Source organism: Ahaetulla prasina, chromosome 15 (genome assembly GCF_028640845.1).
Source record: "Ahaetulla prasina isolate Xishuangbanna chromosome 15, ASM2864084v1, whole genome shotgun sequence".
In the NCBI taxonomy this organism is placed as follows: domain Eukaryota; kingdom Metazoa; phylum Chordata; class Lepidosauria; order Squamata; family Colubridae; genus Ahaetulla; species Ahaetulla prasina.
The window spans coordinates 15,707,194-15,729,736 of NC_080553.1; the positions used below are offsets into that span (position 1 = coordinate 15,707,194).

General features: G+C 46.8%; 1 protein-coding gene across 1 annotated transcript; it reads right to left on the reverse strand.

Moving 5' to 3' along the window:
- Positions 1 to 429: 429 nt before the first annotated feature.
- SF3A1 (splicing factor 3a subunit 1) lies at positions 430 to 21,751 on the reverse strand. Its single transcript, XM_058158507.1, has 17 exons — positions 21,534 to 21,751; positions 19,245 to 19,360; positions 18,092 to 18,296; positions 17,533 to 17,790; positions 17,321 to 17,395; positions 16,090 to 16,240; positions 15,494 to 15,687; positions 15,158 to 15,275; positions 13,497 to 13,682; positions 11,007 to 11,128; positions 9,345 to 9,581; positions 8,446 to 8,656; positions 6,859 to 6,888; positions 4,717 to 4,871; positions 3,751 to 3,852; positions 2,843 to 2,914; positions 430 to 960 (listed from the first exon to the last, which is right to left on the reverse strand). Exons 1-17 carry the CDS (start codon positions 21,594 to 21,596, stop codon positions 859 to 861), a joined length of 2,397 nt encoding a protein of 798 aa, XP_058014490.1. The 5' UTR covers positions 21,597 to 21,751; the 3' UTR covers positions 430 to 858.
- Positions 21,752 to 22,543: the final 792 nt, after the last annotated feature.

The following is a 22,543-nucleotide window of genomic DNA, read 5'->3' on the forward strand; positions in this document are numbered from 1 at the left end:
CCTGAAGAGCAGCTCTGCGTGCCATAGGCTTGCCATAGGCTTGATTTTAAAATTTTTAATTTGCTTTTATGGGTTTTAAATTTTTGTGAATTTTTATAAGGTGTTACTGTATTTTAAATTTTTGGCCAATTGAATAAGTTTTTTAAGGGGTGTTCTTAATATTATATGTACTGTTCTCTTTGTGTTTTATTTTGGCTGTGCACCGCCCTGAGTCCTTCGGGAGAAGGGCGGTATACAAATTAAAATATTATTATTATTATTATTATTATTATTATTATTATTATTATTATGGGGCTAAGTCTTGACACTTTTTTTCTGGAAAATATTCTGAGCAGGGAAGCACAAACAGCGTGGATGTATTTGTACAGTCAAACACTCAGGAGACAAAAGATTAGCCGTGTGCCGTCAATCAAGGAGATCACACAAGGCTCAGGTGGGAAATCAAAAGAAGTTTTTATTAACCTAGCAAAACTTGCTTGTCCCTAGAAAAATGAAACGAGTTGGTTCATCCAGCGGGTAAAAGATTCTGAACCAAAGCAGATCCATCCAACTAATCTTAGACACAAGATTACATTAAAGCCAGACCCTGCGAGGGTTCAAGCCATTAGGGGGAAAGACCCCGATGAGGGAATTTAAACCAAGCGCTTGCTGGAACACAAGACCCACTACAGATACATCAAGAGCTGCTGAAAGTAACACGGCAATTAGCACAAATCTTCACAATGACCGTCAATTTCCTCTAGACTCCGGATTAACCAAACAAATGCAACAGGGTCAAGAAAACAGCCCGAAGACGACGTAAACAGTCGGAATGAAACTTAGGTGGTGAAGTCAAGCGGCTGTGGCTGTACATCGTGTTCACTTCTTCCTGCCTCCTCTCTCTTTGAGGGCCAAGTGGATCACTGAACCGCTGGTCATGTTGTAGTAAGCCAAGGAGTTGGAATCTTTGATGAAGATGCCCTGAAAGACACAAGACCGGTTTCAAAAGACCAAGGACTAGAAGGTGACGTGATTGCAGTGTTCCAGTATTTGCGTGCCTGCCACAAAGAAGAAGAGTGGGGTGGTGGGGTCAACTTATTCTCCAAGGCACCCGAGGACAGGACAAGAAGCAACGGGTGGAAACTAATCCAAGGAGAGAAGCAACCTGGAATTAAGGAGAAATTTCCTGACGGTGAGAACAAATCATCAGCGGAACAGCTTGCCACCAGGAGCTGTGGGTGCTTCATCGCTGGAGGTTTTTAAGAAAAGACTGGACAACCACCTGTCTGAAGTGGTACAGGGTCTCCTGCTTGAGCAGGGGGGGCTGGACTGGAAGACCTCCAAGGTCCCTTGCAGCTGTATTTTGATTAAGATCCAGGTTAAAATGTTACCAAAAAACCAGAGTGACTGTTGTGCCTCGCTCCCCCCCCCCCCGGCCGCAGCCGGGCCCCTCTCATCTCCTGCTATCTGAGCCAGAGACTGATAGTGCTGAAGAATGTCCTGGCATGCCTCCAGCCCCCAGCCCTGGCACCATGCCCGGACAAACCGAGCAAACAAACCTCCCCCCCGATAGCATGTGCGCCTGAAGCCAGCCACGAGCTGGGATTACCGGCAGCTGGGGACGAAACGATGCAATGGATAGATCCACGCTTCCGGAGAATGGAGAGGGGACGTCAGCAAAAGGAAGGGAGGGGCAGGCCTGGATAAGTGCTGAGTCATGGAGCCACACCCCATGGCCTATATAAAGGATCTGCTTTCTGGCATTCTTTGAGTCAGGCAAAGTCTAACTTGGATTGATGAAGTCACATCCTGGTCTCCTGCCTGCCCTGAGAACTCTGACAGAACTTTGGCAAAGCTGCAGAGGCTTTGCAGCCATGCTTGATACGGACTTCCCCGACCCGGCCGTCAGAGGAGTGGGACACGACAGTGACAAAATAAAAAGAAGATCTAATGGTAAATCCTCCCAACTGATGAAGGAAATGGTTACACAAACAGCTGCAAAAACCTGGGGGAAAAAATGACAAGCTGCTTCTCCTGGCTCAAGATAAAAAGAGACAAGAAAGTCCAAAGAAGCTCAGCCCGGAGCAGACTTGGAACTCAAAGAGTTCCTGCAGCACCACCTCTTTCTTCTCAATAATTCTAGCTAAAGACACTCTGAGAAATATACTGGGTGGTGGGGAAAAATCCACTCAAGGCATTGGGCCAATGCCAAACAGTTATTTTTTTGGGGGGAGGGGGCAGGCAAGGGTTAAAATCCATGCAACCCCCCCCCCCCCCACACACACACACTGAATACACGCAGACTTATTCGGCTCCGAAGAAAATCTGGTCGGCATTGATAGCCAGCAACGGAAAGTAATTCAAGCTGAGAAGCAGTCGAAGGGTGGGAAAAGTTCATTTAGAAGCGATTCTGTGTCGGGAAGCCTACGGCACCGTGCAGGGCTGGAGCAGAGGTGGGCTGCTGGGGGTTCGGGAGAACCTCTAGCTGAGATTCTGCGTAGTTCGGACAACCCACCCAAATCCCACTCCTGGCTGGCTCCACCCACCCCTCCCCAGAGTTCCCACGTGGCCTGTTTTGGAAGCAGGGCACCTGTGGAGGCTCGGGGAGGGCAAAAAAACAGGCCTATCGGAAGTTTGAGTAGGGCCTCCAGAGCCTGGGGAGACTGTTTTCTGCCCTCCCGGAAGCTTGAGGAAAGCCTCCGGAGCCTGGGGAGGGCAAAAACGCCACCCCCGGCGTGGTGCAGGAGGCCAACTAGGCCTCACCCACCCAGCAATCGGGCAGAGAACCTCTTGCTAAAATTTTTGAAGCCACCACCAGCATTGGAAGCCGAAAGGTTCCCATTTTCAAGGGTGGGCGACTCACCTCGTACTGCAGCTTCTGTTTCCCAGCAGGCATTCCGGTGGCCTCGTGAATCTTCACCTTGATAACAGAAACCTGCAGGCCAAAGAAAAGAGACCCCCTTTAGGAGAACGCGGTAGGTACAGCATCAGGGAAGAGGTTAAAAAAAAAAGAAAAAGGCCCCCAGTATATTTTGCCATGAGGGAAGCAGGTGGCTCGGTGGATAAGACGCTGAGCTCGTCGATCAGAAAGGTCGGCATTTCGGCGGTTCAAATCCCTAGCGCTGCCGCGTAACGGGGGTGAGCTCCCGTGACTTGTCCCAGCTTCTGCCAACCGAGCAGTTCGAAAGCAGGTAAAAAAGGCAAGTAGAAAAAAATAGGGACCACCTTTGGTGGGAAGGGAACAGCGTTCCGTGTGCCTTTGGCATTGAGTCATGCCGGCCATATGACCATGGAGACGTCTTTGGACAGCGCTGGCTCTTTGGCTTTGCAACAGAGGTGAGTACCGCCCCCTAGAGTCGGGAACGGCTAGCAAATATGTGCGAGGGGAACCTTTACCTTACTATTCTGTCATGATGGGCAGTTAAGAAACACCCAGATGTACGTGACTGTCTTTTAAACAAAGGAACTCCTTGACTTACAACCATTCATTTCGTGGCCATTTGAAGTTACATCAGTTTGAAGCTTCTCCAGGACTCGGATCAAGCTGGGGCCAGCAATAACTGGGTTTAATTTAAGAAACCCGTGATTGTCCAGGTCAGTGTTTTTGTGCTATTTGCAAGTGTATGGACTACAATTCTCAAGAATCCCACAATGACAGAAAGTCCTCCACTTACGGCCACAACTGAGCCCAACATTTCTGACGCTGTAACTTTGAAACGGACACTAAATGAACTGTTCCCTACCTGTGCCATGTTGGGCCAATCTACATACCTGGTCGGAGAGCGGGAGGGTGAACACCAGCACTTGGCCACTCAGCTTCCATTCCGTTTTGTCCTGCATGTTGGGGACTTGGACTTTGACGGTGACTGGACCCTGGTGGAGCAAGAGATGAGGATCAAGGAAAACAAATGATTGAAATTGAGTTTTAAATGTAACGACGGCCCTTTCTGGACTGTTTTAGAAAGGGCTGGTTCCAACTGCCCCCCACCCCCACCCCGGTAAAAATTCCATTGATGACTGTCTCGACTTATGACCAGAATTGTGGGCTTGATTAAAGCCATTAAGTCTAGGACTAACTAAATAAAACTGTGATGGCGAACCGGTGGGCTTATCAGTGGGCACGTGAGCTCAACTCCCACAGAAGTAGGGAAACAGGTTGTTTCCTGCCTCCAGAGGGCCTGGGGGTGGGGGGTGGGGAAGGCCCGTTTTTCTCTCTCACCTGGCTCCAGAGCCTCTCTATGAGTCTGGGGAGGGTGAAAACGACCTTCCCCAGCCCCCCTGGGGCCTGTTTGCCAACTTCCGGTTGGACAGGAAGTGAGTTTTTTGCTGTCCTCAGCCTCCAGAGCCTCTCTAGGAGTCAAAATTCAGTGATCAAAATTCAGATGTTTGCCAGCTGGCGTATATTTATGAGTTGCTGTGTCCCGGGGTCATGTAATCCCTATCTGTGACCTTCTGACCAACGAAGCCAATGGGAGGAAGCCAGATGGACTCAACAACCGTGCTCCGAACTTAAACAACCGCCGTGACTCGCTTAACAGCTGTGGCAAGCAAGGTCGTAAAATGAGACAAAGCTCTCTTTAACTCTCTCACTTAGCTATGGACATTTCGGGCTCCATTTTGGTCATAAGCCAAGGAGTTCCTGTATATGGCGTTAAAGTCCTTCGGGAGAAGGGCGGTATACAAATTTAAATAATAAATAAAATAAATAAATAAATAAATAAAGGCGTAACTCTGCACCTTGTTTCTGCGCAGAAACTCTTCCTCTGGCATGAGGCTGTCTTCGGACTTGAGCTTCTTGGAGGCCGGCTCATCGTCCATGGGAGGTGGAGGGTGAACTTGAGGCACGGAGGACGGAGCCGAGACAGGAGCTACAGGTGGGGCTGGAACAAAGGCTGTAAAAACAGAAACACCGGTTTGGTAAGAAAACTGCCAAGTGATATTTGGAAGGCAGTGCGGGTGCGGGGGTGTGTGTGTGAGGAGAATCAGGGCTGTACAACTTCCTCAAGCAGCGGGTGCCAAACACGGCGTCAAAATGTGATTTCCATGTCAGATTCAAGAATTAAAAGTTCGGGATACCTCCTTGGCCCGAATAAATGGCTTCTTGCAAACAGCAGTCATAACTTAGCAGTCACCAATGCTAAGCGCTCCGTTTCTTCGGAGAGGGGCTCCTGAATTTTGCAAATGCCAGCCGCTTTTGCTGCATGCAACGATGCGTGGCCCAAATGCGTGTCCTAGCCGCAGGAACGGCCACGGCGGCTCTTCAAACACGAGACCCATCGGACACCCGCTGCTTCGAAGGAGGAGAAGACACAAGAAAAGGAGAAGAGGAAAGTAACCAGTCGTAACTCCAAAGCCAAAAAAAAAAAAAAAAAAAAAGAGCTGTGTTAAAAATTAGGTCAGTTCAGCTGAAAGGCTACGGGGAGGCCTGGCACCCTTCTCTTCCCCAAACACCGCACAAGCCAAATATCCCGTCGGCCAAAAGTCTAGGGAGATTCTTGGTCATCCAGGTCATAGTTGTCCCAAAAGGTGTTCGTTTTCCAAGAGGCAACTGGACTTTCTTCGGGCAGGAGCCTAAACTTCAGTCCCTCTCAAAAAAAACCAAACATGTGGGTTTTGCAGGAGAAACATGAAGGTTAAATAAGCCTCTAAGCCTCCATGAGGTATCTTGTCACAAAAGGGTGCAGATGCCCTTCCCACACTGCCTGTGTGGCGTGTCCAGAGAGAGGATGCACTGATCGACTCTTTGCAACCTACACTGCCGAGATATCTACCTGTCCTAAACTCTTAGAGGGGACAGAGATCATTTTAAAAGCACTGTATTTTTCGGAGTATAAGACAGTCTGGATTATAAAACGCACCTTACCTGGGGAGGAAAACAGGGGTGGGGGGGAAATCTGCCTCTACCTCTGCCTCCCAGCAATTTACCCCCTTGCAGCAAACAGCCCGTTTCAGTTCCAGCACAGCCTGATTAGCACAAGCAGCTGATTGTTGATTGGAATGGGCGGGAAATGGGGTGCGCGGAGGCCAAAAATGGAGCGTGTGGAGGTGGCAATAGGCAATGGCAATCCCTGTAGCCTGAAACAGCTGATGGTCGGGAGGCCGATCCAACCGACAATCAGCTGCTTGTGCTAATCAGGCTGTGCTGAAGCTGAAACTAAAACGGGCTGTTTGCTGCAACGAGGCAAACTGCTGGGAGGCAGAGGCCAAAGGGTGGGGGCCGGCAGGTGGGCAGGGCTACATTTGGGAGTATAAGACGCACCCCAATTTTCAGCTTTTGGGGGGGGGGAGAAAGTGCGTCTTATACTCCAAAAAATATGGTAATTAAATCCATTAAATGCAAATAAATCCAATTCCTTGCTTAAAGTGGGAACTCGAAGCCATCCCATCTCATAGAGGTGGTCGGCTTCGATCTGAACACATCCCTATTTGGTTAGTGTGGCACATTATTGCGGTTGCGATCTCCACTTTTTTTTTAACCACTTTCCTACTTGTTATCTTGACAAGCCAACTTCAACAGCTGCGCAACAACGATAGCAATGCAATAAAGTTCAGCGAATTTTTTTATTTTTTGGGGGGGGGGGCATGTCCCCTACGATGGATCCCTCTGTCGTAGGAGGCCTCTGACTCTCTGACAAGGTGGAGTCTGGTACCCAAGTTAGCATGCAACCACAACACTTTAGAAGAGCAGCAACAACAATCAGGCCAAGGAATCTACAGGATCGGAAGTACTGACAGTCAAGATAGACAGACAGACATCAGTGAGGACTTGCCAGAGTTGCCGCACGCCGGACAGACAAGAAGAAGTGGATGCATGCAAATCAGAGCTGAAGTTGGAAGGTTAGCGATTAGCTGAGATCAAAGTGACATTTAACAAGTTACCTGGATTGCCGACCGGTCCCTGTCTGTAGCCTATATTGTAACAATTAAATATCATTAGTCAAACAGCTTAGCTCAACTGCCGTCTATGATCATCAGAAAGAGATGGTTTAGCTTTTTTTCATGTTTCAACCTGAAATGCAAATCCCAGTCCGTTAATTTACCCTGCACAAGGAGGCTGCCAAATAGTATATATGCATTTATTTAACTGAATCCTAACGATTTAAGGTGGGTAGCGTGCTTTCTTCCATACCAATGGAAAATTCAGTCCCCACCCCTGGGCCCCCGAAAAAAAAAAAAGGAATAAGAAAGGAAATTAGGATGACGGATTGGATGAGAAGGACAAGGTGTGCTAATTTTTTTGCAAAACAAGGTCTGCTGAGACCAAGGTTGGCAAATTCTTTGTCCATCCTCTCTTTCTACACTTTGGATAAAAGAACAGTGTATAAAATGACTGTGGCCTGAATACAGTTCTTTATAAAAGCAACCCAAAGTTGCCCAGAAAGCAACTTGGGGAAGCGCAAACATTCACTATGGAGGGGGTCTGCAAACTTGGCTCTTTTAAGACTTGTGGACTTCAACTCCCAGAGTTCATCAGCCAGCTTTGCTGACTGAGGAACTCTGGGAGTTGAAGTTCGCAAGTCTTAAAAGAGCCAAGTTTGCAGACCCCTCCACTAGAGCAACGCCTCTAAAGGAACACAGGGTGGCCAAACAGTATCTGAATAAATACTGAAGTAATTTGGTTTCCTTTTTAATTACCTGCTTGCTGACTGTAATCACAACTGGCTAGGTGCGTGCATCTCTACCGTTTAAAACCACAATGCGTGCCCTATCAAGCCAGAATGTGGTTTGGAGTCTGGCTCACGCTTAATATTTTGCTTGAAAGTAGCCAGTAGGCGAATGTTGGCCTCCTCACGATTAAGAATATTTTACTTTCAGCACGTAACATTTATTCATTTTTACATACATACATACATGCATATATATATATATATATGTAGGTCTTTGGTTATTCGGGTTTTCTCCCACGTAAAATCGGAAGTGTCTTGGCAACATTTCGACAAAGTCTCATTTGTCATCTTCAGGCTGGTGTTTATATATGTATCTTACATGGAATTTTTTAATGAAAAGGTTGAGCCTCTTGGGAATGCTCTAGGGCCTCTGTGGCTCAGACTGCTAAGACAGCCTGTTATAAACACAGCTGCTTGCAATTACTGCAGGTTCAAGTCCCACCAGGCCCAAGGTTGACTCAGCCTTCCATCCTTTATAAGGGAGGTAAAATGAGGACCCAGATTGTTGGGGGCAATAAGTTGACTTTGTATATAATATACAAATGGATGAAGACTATTGCTTGACATAGTGTAAGCCGCCCTGAGTCTTCGGAGAAGGGCGGGATATAAATGCAATTAAAAAAAAATATGCAAGCATGCTTTCTTTAAAAAGCCACACCTTGTAATGTTTAATGCTGTTGCTGAGGGCAAGGCGGGAGGAGGTTTGAGTGTTGGGAAGGATGCACCTCCAAGGAGAGACCTTGGATTCTAAGGACCTTCCGTGTCCCCTACAGTGACGGCTACGAAGAGGAGCACTGACCTGTGGGTACAATCATGGGAGGAGGCCGTGGGGCCATAATAGGCGGAGCCGAGGGCGGCATCGGAACGACGTTAATCCGGGGGGCGTGGATGATTGGGGGCATTGGAGCGGCGATGACGGAACCTGGCGGCAAACGGACCACGGAAGTCATCGGCGGGCGAGGCATGACCGGAACGGCGCTGACGACGGTGGTGCGAATTGGAGGGGGCATCTGGAAGGCAAACCAGAGTCAAGGGGGAGCTGGGGGGTGGGGGGAAAGGGACCAGACCAGGATATTTCTAATTTCACTTTGGAACAGAGGCTTTGGGTCGCCTTGGACGACGAGCCCAACGCCTGGAGGTTGTGGGGAAAAAAGGACGAGGGAACACTTACAAGGCAGGACAGAAACATAACCCTGCAAACATTTTGACTGATGAGATGAAGTCAGTTACAAGCAGTGCTTGACTTACGACCGCAACTGACCCCAAAATGTGGCTCGCTCAGTGAGACGTTTGTTAAGCGAGTTTGGCCCCATTTTACGACTTTTCTTGCCACGGTTGTTAAGATGTTAATAACCCGGGGATTAATAAAATAAAAATAAGTGACTAAGTCATTGCAGTTGTTAATAACCCGGCTGTTAAGTGAATCTGGCTTCCCCATTGACGTTGCTTGTCGGAAGGTCGCAACGGGGGATCGCGTGACATTGCGAAACGTTACAAATAGGAGTCGTTTGCCAAGCTTCTGAATCTTGGTTCCGTGACTGCGGTCGTTAAGTGTGAAAACCGGTGACAAGTCACTTTTTTCAGTGATGATGTAACTGCGAACGGTCACTAAATGACCGGTTGTAAGTCGAGGACGACCTGTGTCTGCGGCAGGCGGGGAGGACGAAGGAGGGAAGGTTCTCAGGGAACAAGGCTTACCGCAGGAGGGCGGGGCACGGAGGCAATGGGCGGAGCACCGCTTGGGATGTTGGGGGCCGAGGACATAGGTGGAGGCATCTCGTTGGGTTTGCTCGGCCCAATTTTCTCCTTGGTGTCGTCTTCAGGGACCAGCCCTTTGGCCTTGTGGATCGCCTCAATCTGCTCTTGAAGGGTGATGTTGGCCTGGGCTGCCTGTTGCGTCCTGGCCATGCTGCCCGAGTGGCCGTCCCAAGTCACCTGAAACACCACCGTGGAACAAAGGACAGTATAAATATCTAGGTAAAGGTTTCCCTCGCATATATATGCTAGTCGTTCCCGACTCTAGGGGGCGGGGCTCATCTCCGTTTCTAAGCCGAAGAGCCAGCAGTCCGAAGACGTCTCCAGAGTCATGTGGCCGGCATGACTCAACGCCAAAGGCGCACGGAACTCTGTTCCCTTCCCACCAGAGGTGGTCCCTATTTTTCTACTTGCATTTTTTACCTGCTTTCGAACTGCTAGGTTGGCAGAAGCTGGGACAAGTCACGGGAGCTCACCCCGTGACGCGGCACTAGGGATTTGAACCGCTGAACTGCCGACCTTTCGATCGACAAGCTCAGTGTCTTAGCCCAAGGCACCACGTCCCTTCCATAAACATACATACATACATACATACATACATACATACATATATATGCAGGCTTTGGTATGTTCGGGTCTTTTCTCGTGTAAGATTGGAAGTATTTAGGCAACGTTTCAATGAGATCTCACTCATCATCTTCAGGCTTTGTCTTTGTTCTTATGTGAGCATGAGTGAAGATGATGAGTGAGATCTCATCGAAACGTTGCCTAAATACTTCCAATCTTACATGGGAAAAGACCCGAACATATACACACACATACATAAACATATATATACATATACATTGTTATTTGGTTATTCAGGTTTTCTCCCGCGTAAAATTGGAAGTGTCTTGGCGATGTTTCGACAAAGTCGAAACGAATATACAGTGTGTGTGTGTGTGTGTGTGTATGTATACACACACACACACTGTATATATTTAGAGTGTAAATCCTTCCATTCCCAACCTTCCAGTCTCATATATATATTATATATATATATATATATATATATATATATATATATATATGTTTGTTTTCTGAGGTTTTCACGGGTGTTTGTATATAGGTCTTTGGTTGTTCGGGTTTTCTCCCGTGTAAAATTGGAAGTGACTTGGCGGCGTTTGACGAAGTCTCATTCGTCATCTTCAGGCTTCAACCGTGCTTCTGGGAGCAAGAGTTTGCTCCCAGAAGCACGAAGCTGAAGCCTGAAGATGACGAATGAGACTTCGTCGAAACGTCACCAAGACACTTCCAATTTTACACGAGAGAAAACCCGAACAACCAAAGACCTATATATATATATATATATATATATACACACACACACACACACACACACACACACACTGTATATATTTAAACTGAGTGTAAATCCTTCCATTCCCAACCTTCCAGTCAGAGATGAAGAAGCTTCTTGGATGAGAAGCGAAACGTCTTCAAAGAAAAACCAGAAAAGTCCAGTTGCCTCCTGAAAAAGCCCCTTTGGGACTCTGGGTTGCAAGCTAATGGCAGGCCAGGTGCGGAAGGGAAGAGCTACTCTTGGCTGCCCTGCCAGGGACATACCTTCTCTTCGGGCTTCTGGATCTCCTCTTCGCCGATTTTCTTGCCGATGGCCGTTTCTTCCACGCCAAAAATATCCGTACGGCGCTCAGCCAGCTGCTTCAAGCTGCTTTCAATATCTAGGCCTAAACGGGCACGAATGAGAAAAGGTTTCGTTTTCCCCAAGATGGGACACAATTCAAAGATCCCTGGGCGTTCGCCCAACTCCCAGAAAAGATTTCTTTATTTATAATGAGATCCACAAGGCCACCTAGCTGAAAAAAACATTACTGATAACATAAACGTAAAATTACAGAAATAACACATTAGCACACAACATCAACACAAGAACAGAAAAAAAAAATCAATGATCTCTAACAGGACTTAAAGGACTTCCTAAATGCCATCAGGGTAGGAAAAGTCTGGATCTTAGGAAGGATCTCATTCCAGAGGGCACCATTCTCGCTAGGAAGCCAGAGGTTGCGAGTTCAAGTCTCCGCCTTGGCTATGAAAAGCAGGAGGACCTTGGGCCAGTCACTTTCTCTCTGCCTAACTCACAAGGCTGTTGTCGTTGTAGGGGAAAATAGGACAAACAAGAGGTCCCCATAGACCCTGGGACGCTGCGTCCTTTATAGACGCATGCTGGTTGCCAAGCAGCTGAATTTTGATTATGTGACCACAAAGATGCTGTGACAGTTGTTAAGTATAACTGTGGTGGCGCAGTGGTTAGAATGCAGCATGGCAGGCTAACTCTGCCAACTGCCGGCAGTTTGATCCTGACTGGCTCAAGGTTGACTCGTCCTTCCGAGGTCGGTCAAATGAGGACCCAGATTAGTGGGGGCAAGAGGCTGACTCTGTAAACCACTTGGAGGGCTGTAAAACACTGTGAAGTGGTATATAAGTCTAAGTGCTATTGCTCTTCCTTCCTTCCTTCTTTTTCCTTCCTTCCTCCCTTCCTATTTTTCCTTCTTCCCTTCCTTCCTGACTCAAGGTTGACTCAGCCCTCCGTCCTTCCAAGGTAAAATGAGGACCCAGATTAGTGGGGGCAAGAGGCTGACTCTGTAAACCACTTGGAGGGCTGTAAAACACTGTGAAGTGGTATATAAGTCTAAGTGCTATTGCTCTTCCTTCCTTCCTTTTCCTTCCTATTTTTTCTTATTCCCTTCCTTCCTGACTCAAGGTTGACTCAGCCCTCCGTCCTTCCAAGGTGGGTAAAATGAGGATCCAGATTACTGGGGGAAAGAGGCTGACTCTGTAAACCGCTTAGAGAGGGCTGGAAAGCACTGTGAAGTATAAGTCTCAGTGCAACTGCTGTGGCTGTAAGGATTGATTGTCAGACAATTTTGCTGCTAAACAAAATTAGCAACGAATTACAGTTGCTAAACAGTTGTTAAGTTGAAGACTGCCTGTAGGTGGTTCTTCGCTTTTTAAAAGTTCAATGTACCCCAGGTGCCAAGTTTGCTAGAAATAAATTCACAAACGCTCTGAGCTGCTGCAGAGTAATTTTACCTCACCAACATTCCATTTTAATCTAATCCAAACTATTTAAATGAGCACATGGCAGCTAGCGAGGAGATCCTGGCTGGACTCACCTGGGGCATATACTTCGTCATCCGTCTGCTTCTCTCGGAGGGAGCGATCTCTTTGTTCCAACCAGCGGGGATCCAGAAGGCCAATCCGCATATGTTCCTGCATTTTGCTGGCAGGGATCTTCTCCCCGGTAATGGGGGAGACCAGATACTCGTCTGGAGCTGGGGTTGGGGGCAGAGGCTGACTCTGTAAACCACTTGGAGGGCTGTAAAACACTGTGAAGTGGTATATAAGTCTAAGTGCTATTGCTCTTCCTTCCTTCCTTCTTTTTCCTTCCTTCCTCCCTTCCTATTTTTCCTTCTTCCCTTCCTTCCTGACTCAAGGTTGACTCAGCCCTCCGTCCTTCCAAGGTAAAATGAGGACCCAGATTAGTGGGGGCAAGAGGCTGACTCTGTAAACCACTTGGAGGGCTGTAAAACACTGTGAAGTGGTATATAAGTCTAAGTGCTATTGCTCTTCCTTCCTTCCTTCTTTTCCTTCCTATTTTTCTTATTCCTTCCTTCCTGACTCAAGGTTGACTCAGCCTCCGTCCTTCCAAGGTGGGTAAAATGAGGATCCAGATTACTGGGGGAAAGAGGCTGACTCTGTAAACCGCTTAGAGAGGGCTGGAAAGCACTGTGAAGTATAAGTCTCAGTGCAACTGCTGTGGCTGTAAGGATTGATTGTCAGACAATTTTGCTGCTAAACAAAATTAGCAACGAATTACAGTTGCTAAACAGTTGTTAAGTTGAAGACTGCCTGTAGGTGGTTCTTCGCTTTTTAAAAGTTCAATGTACCCCAGGTGCCAAGTTTGCTAGAAATAAATTCACAAACGCTCTGAGCTGCTGCAGAGTAATTTTACCTCACCAACATTCCATTTTAATCTAATCCAAACTATTTAAATGAGCACATGGCAGCTAGCGAGGAGATCCTGGCTGGACTCACCTGGGGCATATACTTCGTCATCCGTCTGCTTCTCTCGGAGGGAGCGATCTCTTTGTTCCAACCAGCGGGGATCCAGAAGGCCAATCCGCATATGTTCCTGCATTTTGCTGGCAGGGATCTTCTCCCCGGTAATGGGGGAGACCAGATACTCGTCTGGAGCTGGGGTTGGGGGCAGAGGCTTGGAAGCTGGAGGGAGGAGAAAAGATACATGTTAGGAATTGGGTTTTTCCCCCCACTGGCTGTGGAGATCAGAGTGCGCAAACTAAACCTCTCCAAGTAGGTTAGTCTTGCCTGGGGAATTCTGGGAGTTGAAGTCCACTCATCCTAAGATATCATTCAAGATGGCGGCGTACATAGATGCTGTGTTTTTTTTAAAAAAATTATTTTCTTTTAATACAAGCATTCCATCTTTCATTAAACTGTGCCGTATGAGTATAAAATTCTGTGTCTTAACAATTCAACTTAACACCCTGTTCATTACTTATTCACTTATATTAATACTAGATAGTAATAATGATGATAAAATAACATCACCCTAACATTTCTCTTAACTTATCCGATTTTACAATACCTTACTCTTGTATTCATTCTCTAACCATTGATAAAATAACTCCCATACGTTATAATAATCTGATTCTTCCTTTCCTTGAATTGCAAATGTTAATCTATTCATTTCTGCACATTCTAATATTTTCTTAATCCCATTTTCATCTGTAAGGATCTCTTCGCTTTTCCAGTTTTGTGCAAATACAAATTCTAGCTGCGGTTATTACATGAATAATCAAAAAATACATTTTCTTTACTATAAGCTTCTGACAAGATCCCCAACAGGAATGTTTCAGATTTTTATGGTATGGGAAAAGTAGACGCTGCAGTTTTGAGCTCTTGGTGTCACAGTGGAGTGTGTGGGCAAAAACTAGTCTACACCCGCCAGGCGTTGCAACCAATTTCATTGTATACATGAAGTATGACAACAATAAAGGCTTTGACTTTTTTTTAATAAGGTGATGTTGTGGTCTGCCAGCAGCCTGCGGAGTTGGACAGCGATGAGGCTGAGGAAGAGCGTGACTCAGTCCTGGAGGCTGGGGAAGGCCCAGATGAGGACTCTGCGTCACAGGCAGAAATGGGGCCAGGGCCATTGGGGAGTGAGGTGCAGACTCCGGAGCCTCCAGAGGTTGACAGTAGTGAGGCAGAGGAACAGGAGGAGCCTGTTCCTAATGCACGCATGAGAAGAGCTGCCAGAAGGCAAGAGCAGCTCAAGCAAACAGGACAACTCGGGAATAGGGCCAGGAGATGATTGGCCCCTCCCATAAGGCTTAAAAGACCAGCAACAACGTTTGGGCTCTTTGTCGGAAAACAACGTTGATAGCTTCGTCTTGTTGCATTTGTTTTGTATCGGTGTCTTCTGAACATTTGCCAAGAAAGGCCTTTGGCAGTTTGCCTAATTCGACCAAGGTTTGCAACAGGACTGAGGAATTTGTGTTGGGAGGAATTTGCTTTAATTTAGTTGAACTACTCTGAGAATGAAGTAATTCTCAGCTGCTTAAATAAAGTTTGTTTGTTTTTACACTGACTGAGTTTCCTACTACCTACTTGGGCCTGGGTCACAACAGGTGGCAAAGGTTAAGAGAGACTGACACAGGCTCTGGATTTCACCTTACCTTTCGGATCATAATCTTTCCGGACGATGACTTGATCTGGAGTAGGGGGGAGCGGTGGGGGCATTGGTGTTTCTGGAGGTGGAGGGACCTTCTGGCTGTCATCTTCATCGTCAGAACCCTTCAAGTGTTAAAAAAAAAAAAAAGGAGGAGGAGGAGGAGGAAGAGGAGGGTGAGACAGCAATAATTAATCTCCAATTGCTCCTGTCCACTTCCAAGCCCCGAAGATCACTCAGATCTGATCATACTCCCCCCCTGCCCAGCGTGAGATTTGGAAGAACCCATCGAGCTGCACCCTCCCAATTGGGCGGGGGGGTCTGTTCTGTTTTCACCACTCACTTCGTCCATGTCCTGCACTTGGGTGTCTTGGTCCAGCTGGGAGGGAGCCTCGTCCGCCTTCTCTTGCTTGTCGTCTTCGTCGTCCGATTCTACCTCCATCTCCACCTCTTCGCTCTCCCCAAACTTCTCGTAACGTTCCTGGATCAGGATGCGAGCCCCGAGCTCCTCGGGGGTGGTCGGAGGAGGAAAATTTCCTTCAGTAGAAAAAGAAGAAAGGGGCGGGGGGGGGGGATTCTTGTTAATTGTAACGAAGTGGATCACAGGCAGATATTGGGCCAGCCAAATTGGGATTTAAAAGTATCTTTGCAAAACTATAATCAACTTCAGTTTCAAGGTCTTGACTGCTGTGAGTCAACTATGATCTTGGTACCCTAATTTATTCAGTACCCTAATTTATTCACCCCCTCCCTGTTCAAAAGCTGGCTGGGACCAAAGGGGGAAACCATGCTGGAAGACCCACATCCCGAAGTCTTCACGTCTGATTTCTCCTGCCTGGTATCCGTAGTGGATCCAGGCTGCCCTCTGCACGCACGGAACCTCTGGGGGGAAAAAAATAAAAATAAGACGGCGCTTTCGAAACCAATGAGGGAACGAACCTTGTTCCGAGGGCTGGAAATCCACCGTTTCCACCACCACGAAATCGTGCCAGTCGATCTGGGCGTAAGCCACCCGCTCGCGCTCCTTCTCCTCCTCTTCCTTCTTCCGCTCGCGCTCCTGGAATTTGGCCCACTCGACTCTGTAGCACGCCTGCCGAGGACACCAACCAAGGGAAACAGAGAGTCATGAGTTATCTTCCCAGGAGATAACCACCGATAGCCTCCCAACAACCTGTGCGCTCCCACAGAGCGGGCCTCCTCAGGGTGCCGTCGACCAAACAATGTTGGTTGGCGGCCCCCAGGGGGAGGGCCTTCTCTGTGGCAGCACCGGCCCTTTGGAATGAGCTGCCTCCGGGGTTATGCCAACTCCCCAACCTCCGGGCCTTCAAACGTGAACTGAAGACTCTACTATTTCATCGTGCGGGACTAGCCTAAGTATAATTTTAATTGTAATTTTAAACGGGTTTTATGTCGGTCTTTGGCCATTTTAGTTGATCTGGCCATTAAATATTTGGTTTTAATTCGCTTTTAAATTGTTATTTGTATTTGTAGTTTTAATATGGCTGTAAACCGCCCTGAGTCCTTCGGGAGAAGGGTGGTATAGAAATTAAATTATCAATAAATAAAATAAATAAATGAGGAGAGGCCACGGGGGGGGGGGGGGAACCCCACTTTTCTTTTACAGGATTATAGGAAAAGTTCCCCTGTTTCGTTAAATTCAGGAAGGCTCTGGAAGGGATCGAATCGTATTTCTAAGTTCAGCAAGAGGCAGCCTGAGGGTTTTTGCCAAACCCTTTCCGGGTCAGAACGACGAAAATAAAAAGAGTTATTTCAAATTGTTGGCATTTTGAGGCAAGAAATAATGGAAACAGCAGGGTAGGTTTTAAATAGGCATAATGAGCCTAAAAAGAAAGAAAATCCAAGCGCCCCAAAAAATTATCAAAAAATGGGGGGAAAAAACCCCTGCCTCTGCCCACAAATACCCCCATTTTGTACCAGAATCCAGATTTACTCAATCCTTCCCACCAAAACCAAAGCGAATGTTGCGCCAAACTAGAAAACAGTACCCAGCCTGATTATAAAGTTCTTAATCTGGGACATAAAAGTGTAAGGATCTAAATGTTAGAAGCAAATTATACAAAAAGAAAAGAAAAGAAAAGGAAAGGAAAGGAAAGGAAAGGAAAGGAAAGGAAAGGAAAGGAAAAAAGAAACAGAGAAATTCCTCAGTTACCTGATCTAAGACTTCTTTTGGATTTTCAGCTTCCTTCTTCAATTTTATAATGAGGCCCTTCGGCGGGATCAAGATCTGTAAAAACGCATCCTTTTAATATGCAATATTTCTCATGAAATCAATTCTTATTTCTCCAGGACTTTTTTTTTTTTTTTGGTACAAAAACACCTTTGTAAAACCCGCCCCTGGAGTCCAAAGAGCGTTATCTTCACCTTGGTGTACTGTTCCACCAGCTTGGTGAAGTAATTGAAGAGGCTGTGCTGCGGGCGCAGGAAGTCGAACTGATAGTTCCTCTGTTCCTTCTGCATCAGCTGGGTCAGGAACTGCCGGCCGTTGCGAGCCACGAACTGGGCGGTCAATTTCACCACGTCCAGGTCGAAAGCAGAGATGGAGGGAGGGTCTGCAATGAACTCAAATTCTGGCGGGGGCTCCTTGGGAATGACCGTTTCCTGAATCACCTGGGCCTGAACCTGCGGAGGAAAGAGGCACAGAACTCCCGATTCTCTCTCCACTCCACTGAATTTATTTAATTACTGATTAATTCTACTGTCAGGCCTGGGAGCCGTCTTTGGCCTTGGGCCTTCAGGCCTGCCATGTTTACCGCTGTGGGAAACTGGGAGGGGGGATTGTATGGAGCAGGGGTGATATGTAATCAAAATAACATTCCTTTCTCAGAGAGTCAAGGACATCTTGCCCTGCACTTGGAGGGGTGTGATTGAGGGAGGAAGACGCTGCACAAAAAGCCGAAGCCTAAAGAGGAGCTATTTTTACCTTTTGGGGAAGCTGCTGCTGGGCGCTCTGCTGGGCCTGCATAACCTTCGGAATGGCCGCCGAGGGCTCCTGTGCCTTTCCTTCCTTGAACTCGTTGACCTTGTGCCGGTAGTAGGCATGGTAAGGGTCATTGGGGTTCAGGAAATTAAATTTGGGGTTGTTTATTTCATTCTGGCGGATCCGAGCTTCAAACTCTGGGCCGTTTCTGGAAAATGGTAGAGGAGGAATCAAAACCAAACCAAACCAAACTGTTCCTCAGAAACGATGACCCCGGCATCTCTCTCAGAGCAAGACACGTCAAATTCAAAACATTCCAAGTCACAAAATCACCGCTGAATTATTCTGAGCCTGAAAAGCTTGCATCTTGGCATCCAAGATGGGAGACAGTTTCCAGACACTTCCAGAATAGTCAGTACAGCATCAGACAGTTTTTCTGTGTCTAATCAGACATTCTTATCTTAAGGGGGGGCAGCCCGAGTTCAAAATCAGAAATTATTTCAAGGCATCAAGATCAGAAAGCAACTTGTACCACCGGGGAGTTCTTAGTGCATGAAATCTGGATGGCCTCTATCTGGTGCAGGGGTCGGCAACACGCGGCTCTGGAGCCGCATGCGGCTCTTTCATCCCTCCGCTGCAGCTCCGTCACCTCTCAGCTCCACAACTGAAATGGCTTTCGGTTAGGACAGGTAGAGGAAAAAGGATGCTGTGCTAGGAGACTTTATGGTGGGGGGAACCGGACTTCCAGTCGGCAGAGGAAAAAAGGACACCACGCTAGGAAGAGACTCTATGGTGGGTGAACCGGACTTCCGGTCAGTTCCAGAACTGCAGGGGGCTTCCTGTTAGGACCTTTGTGGCTCTCTGAGTGTTTAAGGTTGCCGACCCCTGCTCTGGTGTTTTGTAGGGCCTTTGGCAAGTGTAGGGTTGTTTCAAAATTTGCGATCTGATTCTTGTCATCCTTGCCATCTTTTAGTTATTGTATTTTTTCCCTGTTTTTTTACCCTGAGCTACCCAGAATTGTTGGGAGCTGGGCGACGTACAAATCTAATAAATAATAATAAGCCCAGTTCAACCCAACAGAGGCTGCCCCAATGTCTTTCTGCTTGTGGTGCCGCCAACGGAATTTATTTCGCGAGCTTCGTCTAAGCTTTCTCACCTAGCCACAAAGCTGGCTGTCTTGTCCACGATATTTCTAACCTCCGGCGGCGGATATATAATTCCCACAACCGGTTTGGCAGGTGTGGTTTCTTCCTTCTGTGGTTCATCTTCTGGCTGCATGGAGACATTGAGAAGGCAACTTTCAGAATCAAAATCATCGCACTGGTTAGGGTTAGGGTTATTTGGGTTATTTGGTTCACTGCCTTTGTATTAAGTCCAAAAACATCTTAGGGATAGGAATGGTATCTGCCTCCACCGCCTGCTCGGTGAACAGGAAATCATCCTGTTCCCCGCTATCTAAAGTGGACCCAGAAGCTGCAGGTGCCTGATCCATACGTGCTGTAGCCCGAGCCTTAGTTAACAAAGGTTTCAGGAGGGCAGGATTGAATAAACCCTTGGAGGGAGGTTTTGGTCGGGCATCTTGCTTTGGTACAGAAACATCCTCCTCACCTCACCCATCGTAATAACTAATTTCAGAGGGAGCAGGAGACACAGGTTCCTGGTACTCTATCACTGGAGACAAAAGTCTCCGAGAGGCCCCTCCCTGCCCCAAAGAATACAAGTGGGCAGTTGGTTGAGACTGCTGGTGCATTTCCTTCGCTTGTCGGAAGGTTGCAAAAGGGGATCAGGCGACCCCTTCAGGACACTGCAACCGTCATAAATACGAGTCAGCTACCAAGCATCTGAATTTTGATCACGTGACCGTAGGGACGCTGCAATTGTCGTGAGTGTAAAAAATGGTCCCAAGTCACTTTTTTCAGTGCTGTTGTTAACTTTGAACGGTCACTAAATGAACTGTCGACGACTACCTGTATTTCTGTTCAAGAGGGACAACAACCACAGATCTGATAGCCCAACGGTAGGGGCAGGGGTTGGGGCAGCCCGTTCCTTCCTCTAGCTCAGCGGTTCTCAACCTGTGGGTCGCGACCCCGTTGGGGGTCGAATGACGATTTGCCAGGGGTCGCCTAAGACCACCGGAAATATGGGAAGTATACTTGCGAGATCGAGGAATCGCGCTCCAATGGTTGACTCCACAAGCCAGCTGCAGGCTCTTCAAATCGCTAGCCGAATTCGGCTTCAGGCGCGATGAATTAAAAAAGAGAGAAATCTTTGCTCTGATGTCTCCCTCTCAAGCCAGCTGCAATCACTCCCAATCGCTAGCCTAATCTGGCTTCAGGCGTGAGAAACTTAATAGGGGAGGAGTCTCCTGTATTAAAGGGGTCGCAGCACTATAAAGGTTGAGAACCACTGCTTTAGCTGGATCAAGCAGGAATTCTTGACACCCAGCAGGCCTACACGGGGGTCTCCCCCAGACCCCTGACTTTAAGGCAGGAAGGAGGGAGGGGCTCCTGATTTGCAACTCCTTTGTAGCTCCAGATCAAATGTTGACTTGCTGAACCAGGTGAATTGAAAACGTTAAAACGTTTTCAGTTTGAAATTTAAAAAAATATTTTCAATTTGAAATTTAAAAAAGTATTTTCGATTTGAAATGAAAAAATATGTCCGATTTGAAATGAAAAAATATTTTCAATTTGAAATTTAAAAAAGTATTTTCGATTTGAAATGAAAAAATATGTCCGATTTGAAATGAAAAAATATTTTCGATTTGAAATTAAAAAGTATTGTCAATTAAAAAAATATTTTCAACTTCAATTTGAAATTAAAAAAAATATTCGGGATGATTTAAAATTTTAAAATATGTTGACGATTTAAAATTCTAAAATATTTTCGATTTAAAATTTTTAAGTATTTTCGGTTTAAAAATTTTAAAATATTTTCTAATTAAAAAATGTAAAAGATCTTATTTACAATATTTTTGATTTACATTTTTAGAATACTTTCCATCAAAATTTTAAAATATTTTCAAACAAATTTTTTTTAAAAAAAAATCGGTTCAAAATTTTTTAAAGAATTCGCAATTTTAAAATTTTATTTTTTTTGAATTTAAAAATTTTAAAAGTCTCCTGGTTGGGTTTTCTGCCCTTTTTAACGTGCTACGCAACCCTCGTCCCTTGGCTTAATTCCCTATCCAAACTGGCTGTGGACCATGGGATTTGCAGCCCCACCTATGGGAGGGCGGAGCTACCAGCAAGAGCTGTTTTCCTTTCCCCACTACAATTCCCAGCACACCCCGCGCCTCTCGCTAAGCACTCTGGGAGAAAGCCACGCCCTCCTCGCCCCCCCTCCCCTCCGCTCTGAGAGGCCCTCAGGAGCGGGGGCTGAGAAGCGGAGCGACAAAGGAGGGGAGGGGGAGTCCTCAATCCCGAAGACGAAAGCCGCGAAGTACCTGGTTGGGTTCCGGAGGGGCTGGTTGGGCGGGCGCCATCGCCTGCACCGGTCCGGCCGGCATGGCGCTCCTTCTCCGCGGCCGGGACCGAAGCTCCGCGCAAAACGGGGACTGTAAACCTCGGCGCTAAAATGGCAGCCGCAGCCAGAATGCGCGCGCACAGGGGAGCCGCCCCGCTTTTTCGAAGAGGGCGGAGCCTAAAAGAAGGAGCGGCGCCTGCGTACTTTCTAGACACGTCGAGCACCATAGAGGTGCTACGGATAGAGCGGCGCTCTCTTTTTTTTTTTTTGCCAACTTCTGTGTGGCTTATTATTAATAAACTGTCCTTAGTTTGTATTTTAAAGTTTGCATGTCATTTTTTGCATGTATTTCTCTGGGTGCAGCAGCCTTCTTCAACCAACCCTCTCCTCGCTTTTAGCCAAGGCAATGCAGAGCCAGGAGTCATCCCTTGCTAAGATTCCTAATAAAGAATAGAATAGAATAGAATAGAATAGAATAGAATAGAATAGAATAGAATAGAATAGAATAGAATAGAATTTTTATTGGCCAAGTGTGATTGGACACACAAGGAATTTGCCTTGGTGCATATGCTCTCAGTGTACATAAAAGAAAAGATACGTTCATCAAGGTACAACATTTACAACACAATTGATGGTCAATATATCAATATAAATCATAAGGATTGCCAGCAACAAAGTTACAGTCATACAGTCATAAGTGGAAAGAGATTGGTGATGGGAACGATGAGAAGATTAATAGTAGTGCAGATTCAGTAAATAGTCTGACAGTGTTGAGGGAATTATTTGTTTAGCAGAGTGATGGCCTTCGGGAAAAAACTGTTTTTGGGTCTAGTTGTTCTGGTGTGCAGTGCTCTATAGCGTCGTTTTGAGGGTAGGAGTTGAAACAGTTTATGTCCAGGATGCGAGGGATCTGCAAATATTTTCACGGCCCTCTTCTTGATTCGTGCAGTATACAGGTCCTCAATGGAAGGCAGGTTGGTAGCAATTATT